This window comes from Castor canadensis, chromosome 8 (assembly GCF_047511655.1).
Source record: "Castor canadensis chromosome 8, mCasCan1.hap1v2, whole genome shotgun sequence".
NCBI lineage: Eukaryota > Metazoa > Chordata > Mammalia > Rodentia > Castoridae > Castor > Castor canadensis.
Genome location: NC_133393.1, coordinates 135,690,044 through 135,704,927, shown reverse-complemented (window position 1 = coordinate 135,704,927; position 14,884 = coordinate 135,690,044). Strand labels below are relative to the sequence as shown.

General features: G+C 39.4%; 1 protein-coding gene and 1 non-coding gene across 3 annotated transcripts; both read right to left on the bottom strand.

Annotated features, from left to right (window-relative positions):
- Positions 1-7,478: 7,478 nt before the first annotated feature.
- On the bottom strand, positions 7,479-14,373 carry Slc25a3 (solute carrier family 25 member 3). 2 transcript variants are annotated; one of them, XM_020178550.2, is made up of 8 exons: positions 14,217-14,373; positions 13,840-13,991; positions 12,516-12,640; positions 10,600-10,779; positions 9,615-9,796; positions 8,839-9,011; positions 7,898-8,008; positions 7,479-7,813 (listed from the first exon to the last, which is right to left on the bottom strand). In XM_020178550.2, the coding sequence occupies exons 2-8, from the start codon at positions 13,985-13,987 to the stop codon at positions 7,653-7,655; spliced, it is 1,080 nt and encodes a 359-aa protein (XP_020034139.1). In that variant the 5' UTR covers positions 13,988-13,991; positions 14,217-14,373; the 3' UTR covers positions 7,479-7,652. The 2 variants fall into 2 exon arrangements, with proteins under 2 accessions (XP_020034139.1, XP_020034141.1); XM_020178552.2 differs by lacking the exon at positions 12,516-12,640 and adding an exon at positions 12,224-12,345 and having other exon boundaries at positions 14,217-14,372.
- Positions 9,083-9,328, bottom strand: LOC141410650 (small nucleolar RNA SNORA53). Its single transcript, XR_012435475.1, has one exon. It is a non-coding gene; the product is annotated as a small nucleolar RNA SNORA53 (small nucleolar RNA).
- Positions 14,374-14,884: the final 511 nt, after the last annotated feature.

The window sequence follows — 14,884 nt, the reverse complement described above, 5'->3', positions numbered from 1 at the left end:
GCAGTACATGAAAGAGGAATTCAACAAAGATAGAAATTTTGAAAAAAAATTTAAGCCCGGGTGTTGGTAGCTCACATCTGTGCTACGCAGGAGGCAGAGATCAAGAGGATCACAGTTTGAAGCCAGCTGGATAAATAGTTCACAAGATCCTATGTTGAAAAGCCACCACAAAAAAGGGCTGGCAGAGTGGCTCAAATGATAACAGTACTTGCCTAGCAAGTGGAGGCCCTGAGTTCAAACCCTTGTGCTGCCAAAAAAAAAAAAAAAAAAAGTTAAAAAAGAATCAAGCACCACAAAACCAATAAAATGACAAGAATTACTGTTCCTTATAATAACTGCAAATATTAATAGTATTAATTTTTCTATCAAAAGACATATTTTGAATTAAAAAAAGCAAGACCAGAGGAGAAGACAAGATGGCAACTGAGTGACACCACCCAGCATTCTTCCTTTAGGGCATCCCTTACTGAATAGCAATTCTTTCACTTAATTCCCTGCAGAACTGCAAAGAATCAACACCCCAGGAACTGAAGGTAATTGTAGCAGTGAGGATCAATGGTCCACAGGCCCAGAAGCCCCAGTTTGGTGCCCAGGGCACGGATCCTGCCACAGGCCAGGCTGGCCCTGTGCAAGGACCCCACTGAGGCCCAAAAGCCCCACCCTCCAAGCCTGGTACAAAGACCCCACCTGGGACCCAGAAGTTCCCATGTGGTGCTCCCATGTGGAGCATCTGGTGCACAGAGTGTAACATGGCAGAGAAACTAGTAAGAAACAACAGGCAGCAGACCAATTCCCACTGAGACAAAAAATAGAGCCCTTATGACTGGCGGGGCAATGCTGCCAGCCCTAGCTCCACCTAAGAAATCACAGCAGAATGCATCTTTTGTCAGGAGCTGTGGTGCTGAGTTTCCTGTCCTACCACAAAGGCCTACCACTGGAGCAGACATCTGACAAAGGACTACACCGAGTTTACAGTAGACTATGAGTTGTTGGGGGGCTTGGGAGAGGATTAAGCTACAAGTTTAGGGGGACAATGTGAGGCCGGCAAGTTGAGGGCACAAACTCCACAAGCCTTCTCTGAAGGATATATTCAGATCTCCAAATCCTTCCCCTTCTCTCATCCTCCCAAGCACTGGAAAAGCACAATGTGAATAGAAACCATTTTCTAGTCAGATTTCCAACTAGACTGCCATCTAGTGGACTAAAAGACTCAGACACAGAGGGGGAAAAATACCCACTCAAGACAGCATTAGAAAATTCTGAATTTTTTAATGCTATTTTTGTTGCTGTTAAGTTTGGGATGTTTTGATTTTTTTACACGTTGGTATTTTTTTCTGTAAATTTGAGATGAGTAATTTTGTACTATTTTCTCTTTAGTTCTGCTCCCCCCTCTTTTTTTCTCTGCAATCATATGTGAACCTCAAAAGCTGCATTTCAGTATTCAATCTTAAGCCACATCTTCTCCTTTCCTTTCTTGTCATCCTCCCTTACTTATACTTCTCTCCCATCTACAATTAGAACTACTCTGTAGCTCAGATTTTCTTCTATCTCTGTCTACTCACCCATAATCCTTTGTTACCTATACTTTTAGCTGATAGATTGCCAGGTCATGGGAGGGGGATTGGTTTTATGTTTGCTCAATTTTCTCCATTTCTCTTCCTCCTCTCTTCCTCAACACAATATTAACTAGATCTCTTCTACCTATCTCACTCCACTTTCTCATTAACCCCTTCTATTAAGCATAGTCACTACCACTTTCTGCCATATAAAACCATACACCTTGTATTACTCATTAGAATTATGCCCCCTATTTCCTTCCCATTACCACTCTTGTTTCCTTGAGCCTGCCTAGATCATGAAGACTCATCTTCATTCCTATATCTCTGAAGATACTGGAGCAGTAGCAGTGATTGGTCTTTTTAGAGATTGCTGTAATCTCAAGGCCGCAGTTTACCAACGGTGACAGTTTACCAACTAACTTTCCTCTCACTGGTTGGAATAGGGAATGGCATCTAGCATCTTAAGAACTGAAGCTGAATGTTTTGACTACTGAGCCACACACCCCTGACTTTAGTGACAAGAAAATACACCATGATCCAGATACTACTCAGTCCTAAGAAATCTTTGAGAAATCCCCAACTAAAAGGATACTTGGGATTGGAACCTCCAGCCAAAAATGATCCCAGATGTGTAAATTCCAATACATAAACATAAAGCAACAAGGCCAACAGCTTTCCTTGCAAAGATAACAACTCCATAATAAAGGATGTAAACAATAATGAAGAGGAAGAAACTTTAAACAATGAATTCAAAAAAACAATGACAAGAATGATCAATGAAATCAGAGGAGATATATAAGCAGCTGTATGAATTCAAAGAGGACACAAACAAGTAACTGAAGTCAAAGAGATTTCAAGCAAACAGCTGAATAAAATAAGACAATGCAGGACATGAAAGATGAATTCAATAAAGATATAGAAATATTGGAAAAAATCAAATTGAAAACTTTACAATGAAAACCTCAATATTCCTAATAAAAACCTCAACTGAAAGTCTTGCTAACAGAGTGGGGTAGTTTGAAAACAAAGTATGAGGGATTAAAGATAAAGTAGAGGAATTAATCAATCAAAGACAATGAAAAAATACTAAGAGATCATGAAGGGAGCATGCAAGATTTCTGGGACACTATCAAAAGATAAAACCTACGAATCATATGTACAAAAGGAAAAGAGATACAAACTAAAGGCATTCAACTTATTCAATAACATAAGAAAACTTAACCAATCTTGAGAAAGGGAGGGACATGCAGTTATAAGAGATTTTCAGAACATCAAACAGACATTCAGATATATTGTAATTAAAACACTAAGTACACAAAATCTAGAAAATGTTGAAAGCTGCAAGAGAAGTAATAAGTCACATATAAAGGCAAACCCATCAGAACAATAGATTTCTCAAAACAAATTCTAAATGCAAGGAGGGCATGGGGAATGATATATTTCAAGCTCTGAAAGGAAACAACTGTCAACCTAAACTAGTCTGTCTAGCAAAACTATCCTTCAAAATTGAAGGAGAAATAAAAACCTTTCACAATAAATAAAAACTAAAGGAATTCACAACCACAAACTAGCATTGTAGAACATACTTAAAGGAATCCTACACACAGAGAAAGGAGATAGAAGCAGCCAGGAAAATACAAGAAAGAATAAACCCTCCCTGCCAAATAGATTAACAACAAATAGGGAAAAAGTAAACATCAAAAAAAAAAACAACAAAATGACTGAAAATACTACATACCTTCCAATATTAACACTGAATTAAGTGACCTCAATTTTCCAATCAAAAGACATAGAGTGGCAAGTTGGATTAAAAGGCAAGATGGGGGTGGGGAGGGAAAGCAAGACCTGACCATTCGTTGCTTATAAGAAACAGATCTTGCTGGGTACCAGTGGCTCATGCCTGTAATCCTAGCTACTCAGGAGGCAGAGATCAGGAGAATCACAGCGCAAAGTCAGCCTGGGAAAATAGTTCAGGAGACCTTATCTCAAAAAAAGAAAAAAACCACAAAAGAAAGAAAAGAAACAGATCTCACTGATAAAGATAAATATTGGCTTAGAGTAAAAGGGCAGAAAAAGATTTTCCAAACAAATGGACCCCAAAAGCAGACAGAAGTAGCTATACTCATATCTGATAAAACATATTTCAGACCAAAGTTACTGAGAAGAGACAATGAAAGTCACTTCATATTAATAAAGGGGAAAATCCACATCAGAGGGAATAACAATTCTTAAACATATATGTGCCAAATCTCAATGCATCCAACCACATTTACCAAAAAAATCCACAGTGACTTACTCCTGTAATCCTAGCTACTTGGGAGAGAGAGAATCATGGTTCAAGCCAGCTGGGGCAAATATTTCGCAAGACCCCCATGTCCAAAATAACCAGAGCAAAATAGGCTGAAAGTGTGGCTCAAGCAGTAGAGCACTTGCTTTTTAATTACAAGCACAAAGCCCTGAGCTCAAACCCTAGTCCCACACCCCCCCACACACAAAAAAACATAAAACAAAACCCACTACTGGACTTACAAGCACAGATAAAATTTCAAAACAATAATAGTGGGAGACTTCAATACTCCAGTCTAACCAGTACATCAGTCATCCAGATATTTGCAGGAAAATGGATGGAACTTGAAATCATTAAGTGAAATAAACCAGATTAAGACAAATATTGCATGTTGACTCTCATGGAGAATCTAGACCTAAATAAAAGTGAGTAACATGAATGTACAATGGGGGACCATTTATAAAGGTGGAACCAATGGGAGGGGGGAAGGCAAAGAGAGGATGAATATGATCCAAGTACTCCATATGCATATATGCAAATAGAATGAAACATGTTAAATTATTTAAAGGGGGATAAGAAAGAGGGGGTGAATTGGATAAAAGTACATTGTATCTACATATGGAAATATCACAATGAAACCCCTTCAATTACTATACACTAATACATGAGAAATTTTTTAAAAATATCATGCACCACACCACAGTACTATTGTAGAAATATTGTGAACACCTCTCTATCCCAAAAACAGTTATCAGAGAGGTGTTAATAACTCACTTTAAAACATGGTGAAACCATTTCATAAAGTTTTCACTCAGCATAGTTTGTTGACTTCTTTTTTGACTATTTTATTGCACTTGTCACATAGACATCAGCAAAATCAGGCTTTCTTGGGGTTTTAATTGCTCTGAAAGACAATTTGAATCATCTGCAATCCCTCTGGAAATTACTATGCAATACTATCTTTTCCTTGAATTACAGTATAATTCAATGAAACTACCAATCTCACAAACTCTTATTCTCCTGGGTTCTACTTTATGGAATTGACATTATTTTATTAACTGCTTAAACACACACAAACACCCCAATATGTTTGTTTTTTTTTCCCCCCTTGGCAGTACTGGGGTTTGAACTCGGGGCCTACACCCTGAGCCACTCCACCAACCCATTTTTGTGATGGGTTTTTTTCAAGATAGGGTCTCCTGAAGTATTTGCTTGGGCTGGCTTTGAACCAAGATCATCCCGATTTCTGCCTCCTGAGAAACTAGAATTGTGTGCATGACCACCAGGGCCAGCTCCCAATATGTATATTAAAATTCCCTTAGAATTTTTTAGTATTAGTAAATTTAAAAATCTGAAATCAATGGAAATTCCTTAAATTTTTTTTTTTGAGACACTCTGCATGTAGTCCAGGTTGCCCTTAGCCTCTCAAGTGCTGGGATCACAGTTACAGATGCAAACCACCATGCCTGACTGAATTCACCTAAATTTTGTTTTTTGGTGGTACTGGAGTTTGAACTCAGGGCCTCAGGCTTGCTAGGCAGGCTACTACTTGAGCCACTCCCCCAAATTTACCAAATTAAGTGGGCATTTTATTTGGATTTTGAGGATAATATGGCTTTGAAATATACCTCAACAGCACAAAGCAAATCTCCACAGTTTGAACACAGCATACTTTGTATCAACACCCACAAATAAAATGTTCTTTTTTTTTTTAAATGTTTCTTGAAAACAAGCTAGAATGCTGCAAGTTTGGCAGTGAAGTACATTCCCTGAATAGTTTTTAGATCCAGTCGACTTTTGGGTTGGACACACCAATGTAGTTCCAATCCCCTTTGCTCTTCTTATATTGTGACTGACATCCCTTCCAGCAAGAAATGGATGCTCTTCTTTACCCTGAATATGAGATTTGGTCTCTTGAGATTTGTTACTGTTGTAATTAAGAGTATGGTGGAAGTTTTGCTAGATGACTTTGACAAAGGTCAAATCCTAAAAGTCAGCTCTGCCTCCTTCCATTCAAGAACCCTGAAATCCATCCAAGTCCAGCTGCCCTAAGGCTGACATGATGCAGAATTTGTACAACGAGATGTTCAAAGGGCACTTTTCAAGGCCAGATAGTGAAAAGCTTGACTGTCACAAGAACCAGAGATAGAAGTTCAACATATGCTCCTGAGTCCCATAGAAATCTTGAGATTATATGCCATTAAACCTCAGGTGCTTGTTACACAGCAGTAACTAATATACACTGCCAATGTTGCCAAGTACCACAGCCACACTTGGTTGGACTCAAAAGACCCCCCCACTCCATGTTTAGTTCCATTTTGCACCTACAACCCTTCCTCTCTTTAGCACAGGTAAAATGTGACACAAAGATATTAACTTGCAACTAGATACACCTAGTTCACTGTTAGGATATGGATCTCCCTGGTTAGAATCCTTAAACATTTCTTACCTGATTGTCAACCCCACCTAGATACTATACCCAATGGTCTCAAGGCAATATGTAATCTGATTTGAAAAGCAGGTGATTATTGATTGGGCTTTTGTATTTACGAGTGAAACAAGGAAAACTGAAAAGAGTGGACTACTTTTTAAGATCTTTTAAAAAACATTTAGAGGTTGAATATGGTAGAAATATGTACTGATATATGAAAAATGGAAAATAAGAACTATTGAAAATATTCTAAGAAGGAAGAGGGGATAAAGGAGAATGATGGAGGGGATGAATTTTGTAAATATTGTAATGTTCCTCCAGTACAATATAAACTTAAAAATGTTTGGCATTAATGATTGTTCTTATCTTCCTTTGGTGGAGTAAGTAGGTGAGGATGGATCTGAGTGGTTTATGTAAAAAAAAAAAAAAAAAGTTTGGCCTAAAACCTACAACCAAATCTCAGGCATCTTAAGTATAATAGAACACTCCTTTCCCAACTGCATTCACCTAGTTCAGTTTTCAAGCACTACTTTCCTAAAATCCAAACTGAAAATAATTTACAGTGAATTTTCTGTCATTTACAAAGTCAGGTTTGTGTGAAGATAATTAGGTTACTTGAAATGGCTTTTAGCTATCAGTTGTTTTTATCATTATTCTAAGAATTAGCGTCATTTGAGTGACTTTTTACAATTAAGGACCAATAAGCACACTATAGCAATAATAGTACATGATGCAAAAACTTGATGTTGAAAATTTGTCAAACTAACTGAAAGTATTTATATATACGTATACATTTTTGTTTGTTTGTTTTGGCTGTATTGGGGTTATACTCAGGGCCTCACAATTACTTGGCAGGAGCTCTACCACTTGAGTCACTCCACCAGCCCTTTTTTGTTTTGGGTATTTTCTAGTTAGGGTCTTGAGAACTAATTGCCTGGGCTGACTTCGAATCACGATCCTCCTTATCTCTGCCTCCAGCATAGCTAGGATTACTGGTGTGAGCCACCAGCACCCAGCTAAGTATTTGTATGTAATGAATCAAATTTTTGAAAACTTAGGACATAGGACAATTTATGAGAAGGGGTTGAAATAGTCAACCACTATTGGTTAGTTTCCATTTTTTCCCTTGGGGTCTTAATTCATTACAGCTATGTTAGGGTTAAAACTGATTTTTTAAAGTAACTATAAACTCACAGACAAATCATGAACAGATTGGTTTATTTCAACAGTAAGTTTGAAACTCTTGCCTTAAGCAAGGGTACTACAGTGATTATTTCAGGAATAGACAATTTCTACACTGTCAAATATATAAAAGTTCCTTTTGCACTTTCTTCAACACTGATCAACAAGCAGATTCAGTCCATATTTGATCTATCTACTGAGTTAACCCAAGCTTCTTCTTCAGAGACTCTGGCATCTCAGGTGGAGGAGGGCGAGGGAGCCTGAAGTAAACCTTCACAGAGTCATAGATGAACCACTGTAGTGCAGTCAGAGTACCAATCATGATGATACGAGCAAAGAGTCCCTTCCACACACCTGTTTCAAATAGGAAATGTGAGTGAGAAAATGCAATACATTCAAGTGTTGTTCTTTCTTTAGATGGAAAAAAGCCCATCTCACCTTTAAAGCCAAGTCTCTGAAGGACCTGAGTGGCACTGCTACCTTTCTCTTTGTTCAGCACAGATACTACAGAATCAGCAGGATGAGAAACAATTGCACAGAACACTCCAGCTGAAAAAGTCAAGAGAAATCAATCAACACAGGGTTGGTTAAAAAAAAAATTCACATCATAGTTAATAACCCTTTTGTCAAAACTTTAATCTTTTCCTTTAGTTTCATTATTTTTAAAAATCTGATCAGCCAGGCCTAGTGGTGCATACCTGTGGTCAGAGCTACTGAGGAAGCTGAGGGAGTAGGAGTGCTTGAGCCCAAGAGAGCCCAGGAGTTTGAGGCCAACCTGGGCAACAGAGTAAGAATAGGTCTCAAAGAGGAAAAAATAGTCACTTTTCATTAAGACTGGTAGAGTAGAAAGCAATGTATCCTATGTAAAATTGGACAGCTTTAGTCAGTACTTCCTCTTCTATTAATTTTTTTGTGGTACGGGGGTTTGAACTCAGGGCCTATACCTTGAGACACTCCAACTAGCCCTTTTCTATGATGGATTGTTTTTGAGACAGGGTCATCTGAACTATTTGCCTCGGCTGGCTTCGAACAGCAATCCTAATTTCTGCCTCCTGAGTAGCTAGGATTACAGGCATGAGCCACCTGTGCCTGGCACTATTAAAATTTTGTTCTTGACAAACTAAAAAAAAAAGTGTAGCAATGAGATTCATACCCAAACTCAATAATGACATACCATAAACCAATCATACAAACTGTAAAACAATCCTTTTAGAAACTAATCAGAAAGTTATTTAAGAATCCAAAAGGACATATAAAATGTTATGGGAAGATAAAACAGCTTTATAACCTTTGCAATATCTTCCTCACAGAAAGAAGCTGAAAATGGAAATAATTATTTGTGTATAATTTGGAAGAAGCATGTTCTAAGTAATTCATACCTATGTAACCTGCCACAAATGTTACAACCAGCTGCTCTGCCTTTGAACATTCACTTCGGGGCTTTGGAACCACAAACTTGTACAATGCTTCAACAGTACGTTCAAAGCAGGCAAACTTCATCATGGTGTATGGTATCTGTCTCATCCACAGAGGAGCAACTCCTTTGTAGAATCTAGGAAAAACAGGAGACTTAATCACACAGTTGTATATATTTATCTAATGGAGATTTTCATCAATAACAGAAATGTCCGCACGCCAGTCAAGTCCTGATAGTAAGAAATAACAGCGTAACTGCATATCATTTCTATCAGAACCTTAGACTAACATGCAGGTGTATTTATCTCACATGCCAATGACTCAAGCACCTTTGACTATACAACCAAAAAAGTTGCTGGATGTTTCTTTGACTGGAACTACAAGAAACAAGAAGTTCACAAGTAGAACTCAGTTCAAGATTCATCCACAAAGGTGGATCTAAGGAAGCATGTTGTGGCCTGATTACATGCAAATTCCTAACTATGAATAGATTACTAAGAATTCTAACAAGCCCTCACCAAAAGTTAATAGTAAACGCTCAAGCCAATTATCAATTCACTTGCAGGCTGACAAAGAAAGGGATCTTATTTTAGGAAAATTCAGGGCTCAAACTACATGTTAACTTCTCTTTGCCCCTACAATTTTAGATTCCAGATACAGGTAAACAGACATGAACACATATGGTAAGAAATGGAACTCTCCCTCCTAAATGAATATTTTTTAGGAAATATTTACTTACGCTTTTAAGCCTTCTTCCTTATACATTTTGGGAGCTGCATCCCTCAAAGTGTTTGCATAACCAGGCTGGGTTTGAATTCGAACTTTAGCAGCTTCCATAGGAGCCAGGGCAATGTCAGCAAAGAATTCAGCACTAGCAGAAGCAGCCAAATATAGCGATGTGCGCCAGAGGTAGGCATTTTCCTAAAGAGCAAAATATAAGGAGGGCTGTGAACTGCTGCTGCATTAGCTGTTTCAATTTAACTTTGGTAGTTCCAGGAGACAACTAAACTTCAGCAAACTTCAGACATTCTCTCATAATCTCACAGACCAAGTACTTAACTGTAACACAATTATGAACATTTTTTGAATATCTAGGTGCCAAGTACAGCTAGCGCTGAAACTACACAAAGTGATTTGTGTTTAAAACTTCAAAATCCCACTGAGGGTATGGCGGGTATGGCTCAAGTGGTGGAGTGCTTGCCCCAAGTTCAAGCCTTAACATCACACACACACCCACACACCCACACCCACAAAAGCAACACAGTATAGTAAAAAGGACACTGAAATTCTATAAAATGCTGAGCACCAGTGGCTTGTGCTTGTAATACTAACTGCTTGGGAGGCTGAGAAAGGGAGCATCGAAGTTCAAAGCCAACTGAGTGAATAGTTCACAAGACCCCATCTCCCACTCCATCCCATTTCCCGCCCCCCACAAAAAGAAAAATAGACTGGAGATGTGGGCTCAAGTGGTACAAGTGCCTATTTTGCAAATGTGAAGCTCTGAGTTTCAAACCCCAATTCCACCAAAAAAATGAATAAATAAAAATAAAAATCTATATATACACTTTCTCATCCAATCTGCTAAAACAGCCTTTTGATTTGAGGCCTGCCTACTTTCTCTTTCTGGGACCATTTCTTCAGTTGTAAAACAGGTAAATCAAAAAGCTGAGATCCTTTTTGGTCTTAAACTTTAGTACTTTCAATTTCAAAGTTAAATCACATACCTCACCAAGCATGTTGCTATACAAGACTTTGAAGACTTCATAAAAGCCAAACTTGCAGAGTCCTTGCATAGAGTAGCCAATGAAAGTTGGAGCCCATCCTTTAGCCAAACCGCGAACACCATCCTCTTTAAGTGTAACTGAGAATCCATTAAATATGCCCTTATACTTTTGGGGGTCCACCTTTGTTTAAAAAAAAGAAAACAATAAACAAAATGCAAAGACCTAACACTATTAACAAATATTTCATTATTTTTTCCTTTTGTTTCTAAAATAATTTTTAGTAAGTAGACAAAAGTTTCTTGGCATATATCTACAATTACTTTTATAAATGGAAACATTTTGTACATTAAGGTTTAGCTTTGAGTCACACTTAAATCTAGGAGAGGTAAACAAGTAAAATTCCAAGAAAAAAATTCAACACAAAATTGATTCATAACTCCTACTACTTTTAAAAAACTAGTTTTAAACTACCATCTAAATCATGGATAGTCTATATTCCTGATATGAGTCCATTAAGTAGATTATACTATAAAGTTTTACAAACATTAGACAATCTAATTAAATATAATTTTTAAAAGCTACATCAATGCAATGAAAACCTGTCTTTTGACTTAAAACTAAATTTACTTCAAGAGACATGCAAAGCAAGTTTTAGCAAAGACATAGGTATATGTCATATCTAGTAACTAATGGGGAGAGCTTATCTCACTATTTCTGTCAGTACTAGAAGGGCTGGTATACATCACCTTCCTCTCTCCTAATATTTCACCTTCCTTTCTCTTTTAGGTAAGTAGACTTCTAATCCTGTTTGGGACAAATAAATTTTTGATGTTTGATTATTTTTGTTTCAATAACCCTAATTAAAAGATATTCAAATTAGAATAATTTCTTATGTAAATAAATATGCAAGAGGTTTTGCCCCCAAAATTTTCTTATGAAGGTACTGAAAGCATTAAGAAATGTACATGTATACTGTGCTTCGGTTTTATCAATATAGAGGGACGTGAAATTACTTCACATAACACACTAAGACTGATTACACACTCTGACATGTTAACTCTGGTTATGGAATGACTATTTGGGATATTAAGACCTAATAGGCATTGAAGAGAAACTATGGCCAGAACTGAACACCATTTACAGCGAGTCTGAAAGTAAATAATCTACTCACAGTTAAAAGAGGCATTTCTTAAATTTATAACAGTAATTAAAATAAAGACCACAAAGTTGAGTTTGGTTTCCTACTGAAGTTTCTAGAAGTTGTGGTAACTTCAAATTCTTCTCATTTGTGAAGCTCTTTAATAAGAGATCAGAATTAAATGCTCAGATGGGACCAGTGACTTTTATATGTAATCCTAGCTACTCAGGAGGCAGATATCAGGAGGACTTCAGTTTGAAGCCAGCCTGGGCAAAAAAGGAAGAATCTAGCTCAAAAAAATCCAACACAAGAAAACAGCTGGTGGAGTGCTTACTAGAGATAGAGCTCCTGCCTCGCAGTGTGAAGTGTGAAGCCTCGCAGTGTGAAGTGTGAAGCCTCGAGTTCAAACACCAACACCAACCCCCCACTCCAAAATAAAAGGAGGGAAAAGAAAAATGTACTTAATGTGGTCATCTGAATACAAACCTGCATACGGCATTTCACTAAATCCAGGGGAACGACAGCAGTATGTGTCAGCCCACAACTTAAGACCCCACCAAAGCCACACAGTGCATAAAACTTCATGGAGCCATATTCACAACTGTACTCTGTAATAAGATAAGACACACCATGCATTTTAGTATAAAACTCATGTTACTGGTCATCAACTTACCTGCTCGACAGTTAGGTTTCCACACAGCTTGTTAGTAGATGGCTACATCTTACACGTAACAGCCATGCTTCAACAATACGCTTTAGTCCAACATGCAAAACAAACCTGCATTCTGCATTTAACCAGATCTAGAGGAACCAATGCTGTATGTGTTGTGCCACAGCTAATAATCCCTCCAAGTCCACAAAGGATAAAGAATCTGCCAGATCCATAGTCACAGCTATACTGCTCTGTTTGATTGGGAAAAAAAAAAAAATCAAATAAGTATTTCCTCAGAGATGACAAAGGCCATGGGAATGAAAGAAAACTATGATTCCCTGAGGAACAGCTTCACCACCATTTACAATTAAGTGGAAAGATGACTTCCCATCTAGTGTGAGTTACAGGAAATTAATTCACTGTCAAAATAAGATCATTTTAAATTATTCTGTGAGACACTCTTACTTTGCCATATTTTTAAGAATTTTCTACAGCAATAGTTTTTTCAACTAAATTAAATTAAACAGCTGATAAGAGCATGCTTCAGAGTATAAATCAAATTTAGAAAGAGCACTCAACATGTAAAAAGCTTGCAAACCTTAAAGTTTATCCCAGCCACTAACCAAATACTATCCCCACCTAGGAGCTTCTATAAGGATATACATAATTCCTGCAGTGAAAAACATTCAAAGAAAATGACAGTAAGGACTTTCTAATCCACATTTAAAAATAACAGAAGCACAGAGGGGAAAAAAGCCTTTCCATTTTACAGGCACAATGTAGGCAACATTTTCACGACCCCTACAATTCGGTTTTCAGGTTTCTCTGAATATATGCTCCACTGGGATTTAAAACACAAACAATTAAGTTAGAGCTGGATCCAACCAACTTGAATCCCCCAAAATAAGCCCAAAGGGATGGATGCCCACTAATTATCTCCCTTCCATAGTCCATCTGGAACCACAAGTCACCTGCCCCACCAGCAGTATTAAAAACAAGAGACCCCCGTTATCTCATATACTTTTAAGTGGAAGGATGATAAATCTTACATCAGCTAATATAAAACTTAGGAGACATCAAAATGAGGGAGGAGTTAATTTTAAGAAAAAAATTAAATGCAAATCAAAGCACAGAAAATACAGTTAGAACTGGGGGTAGCCAGAGGTTGACTAACCACTTTACCCAGTGAAGTCGGCCACCCAGCAGGCCGATGGTGGGACAAGACAAGAAGTCAGTTATGGCCTCTCTGCCTCGATCCCTTGGGGACGTGGAGGTCACGGGGTGACACTGGGCCTCGGCCGTTCCACGCCCTTGAGTAAGGGCCAAGGATCCGACACCGGCCCAGGACGGCAAGGGCTGACATCCCGGGACAAGCAACCGGGCGCGCCCTTCCCTGTCCTCCAGGCCTGCCGGGCGGGGCGGCCGGCATCGGGGCTGGGTCTGCTCTCACCTTCCACCGCGGCGGCTGCCAGGTTGCGGGAGCGCCGGGGCGGGCCCGGAGGCCCAGCCGGGCCGCTGCGGGGCCCATCGTACACGAGCTGCAGCTGTGGCGCGTTGAAGGGGTTCGCCCGCGCCAGGTGCGCCACGGACGAGAACATCTTCCTAGGGGAAGAAGAGAAAACCGGGGTTAGCGCAATGGCAAAGAGCCGGTCAATGTCACCGGCGCCCCGGACCCAACAGGGGCATTCTTCCCGCCTCCGCGCCCTTGAGGAGGTCACAGCGCCTTCCCAAGGGAGGCCGTGCCCGACCCGGCCTACAGCCAAAGCAGCGGCCCCATAGGGACTCCGTTCCCCGCACCCAGCCGTGCCAAGGCCAGGCCACACTCACTGCCTAAGATGGCGAACACACAACCGCTCCCTCGGAAAGGCTGCGGCTCACAGAGGCCGAATGTCCTCCGGGCCCTCAGATCCGTGCCCTTCGCGCGTCGTCAGCGTGATGCCCTCAGAGCGTCACTGCAGCACGCGTCGCCCATTGGTAGAGAGGAGTGCGGAGGCCATAACGTCATCGCGTTCTCCTAGCAACCCTATCCCCGCCCCCGTCCGCCCCAACTCTTCCGGCCCCGCGAGGGCGCAGGAGGATTCCTATTGCGCAGACGCGCATTCCCGGCCGGGTTTTTGAGTGGTATCACATTTGGGCTTGCGACCTGCTCTCTTTGTTCTTTTCACCTTCAGGTGTCTCTCCTTGATGCTAGGGCCTCAGTTCTTTACATTTAAAGTGATTATCAATACGACGTAGCAATCACTTTAAAAAAATGCTTGATATATTATTTAGGTGTTAGGGTTAGGGACATCACTACAGTATTTTGTGTCACAACCTCTGTCATTATGGTTCCATTGACATTAAACATAGACATGTATGAATTTTCCACCAGACTACAGGAGAATATTTTAATAGAAAATATGCAGCAAGAACTCTTAAAATCTACAAGACAGCTTTTTGCTTCATCACAATAGTCTACATAACACATTAAAACATTTAATAAAATGCTTCTTAAC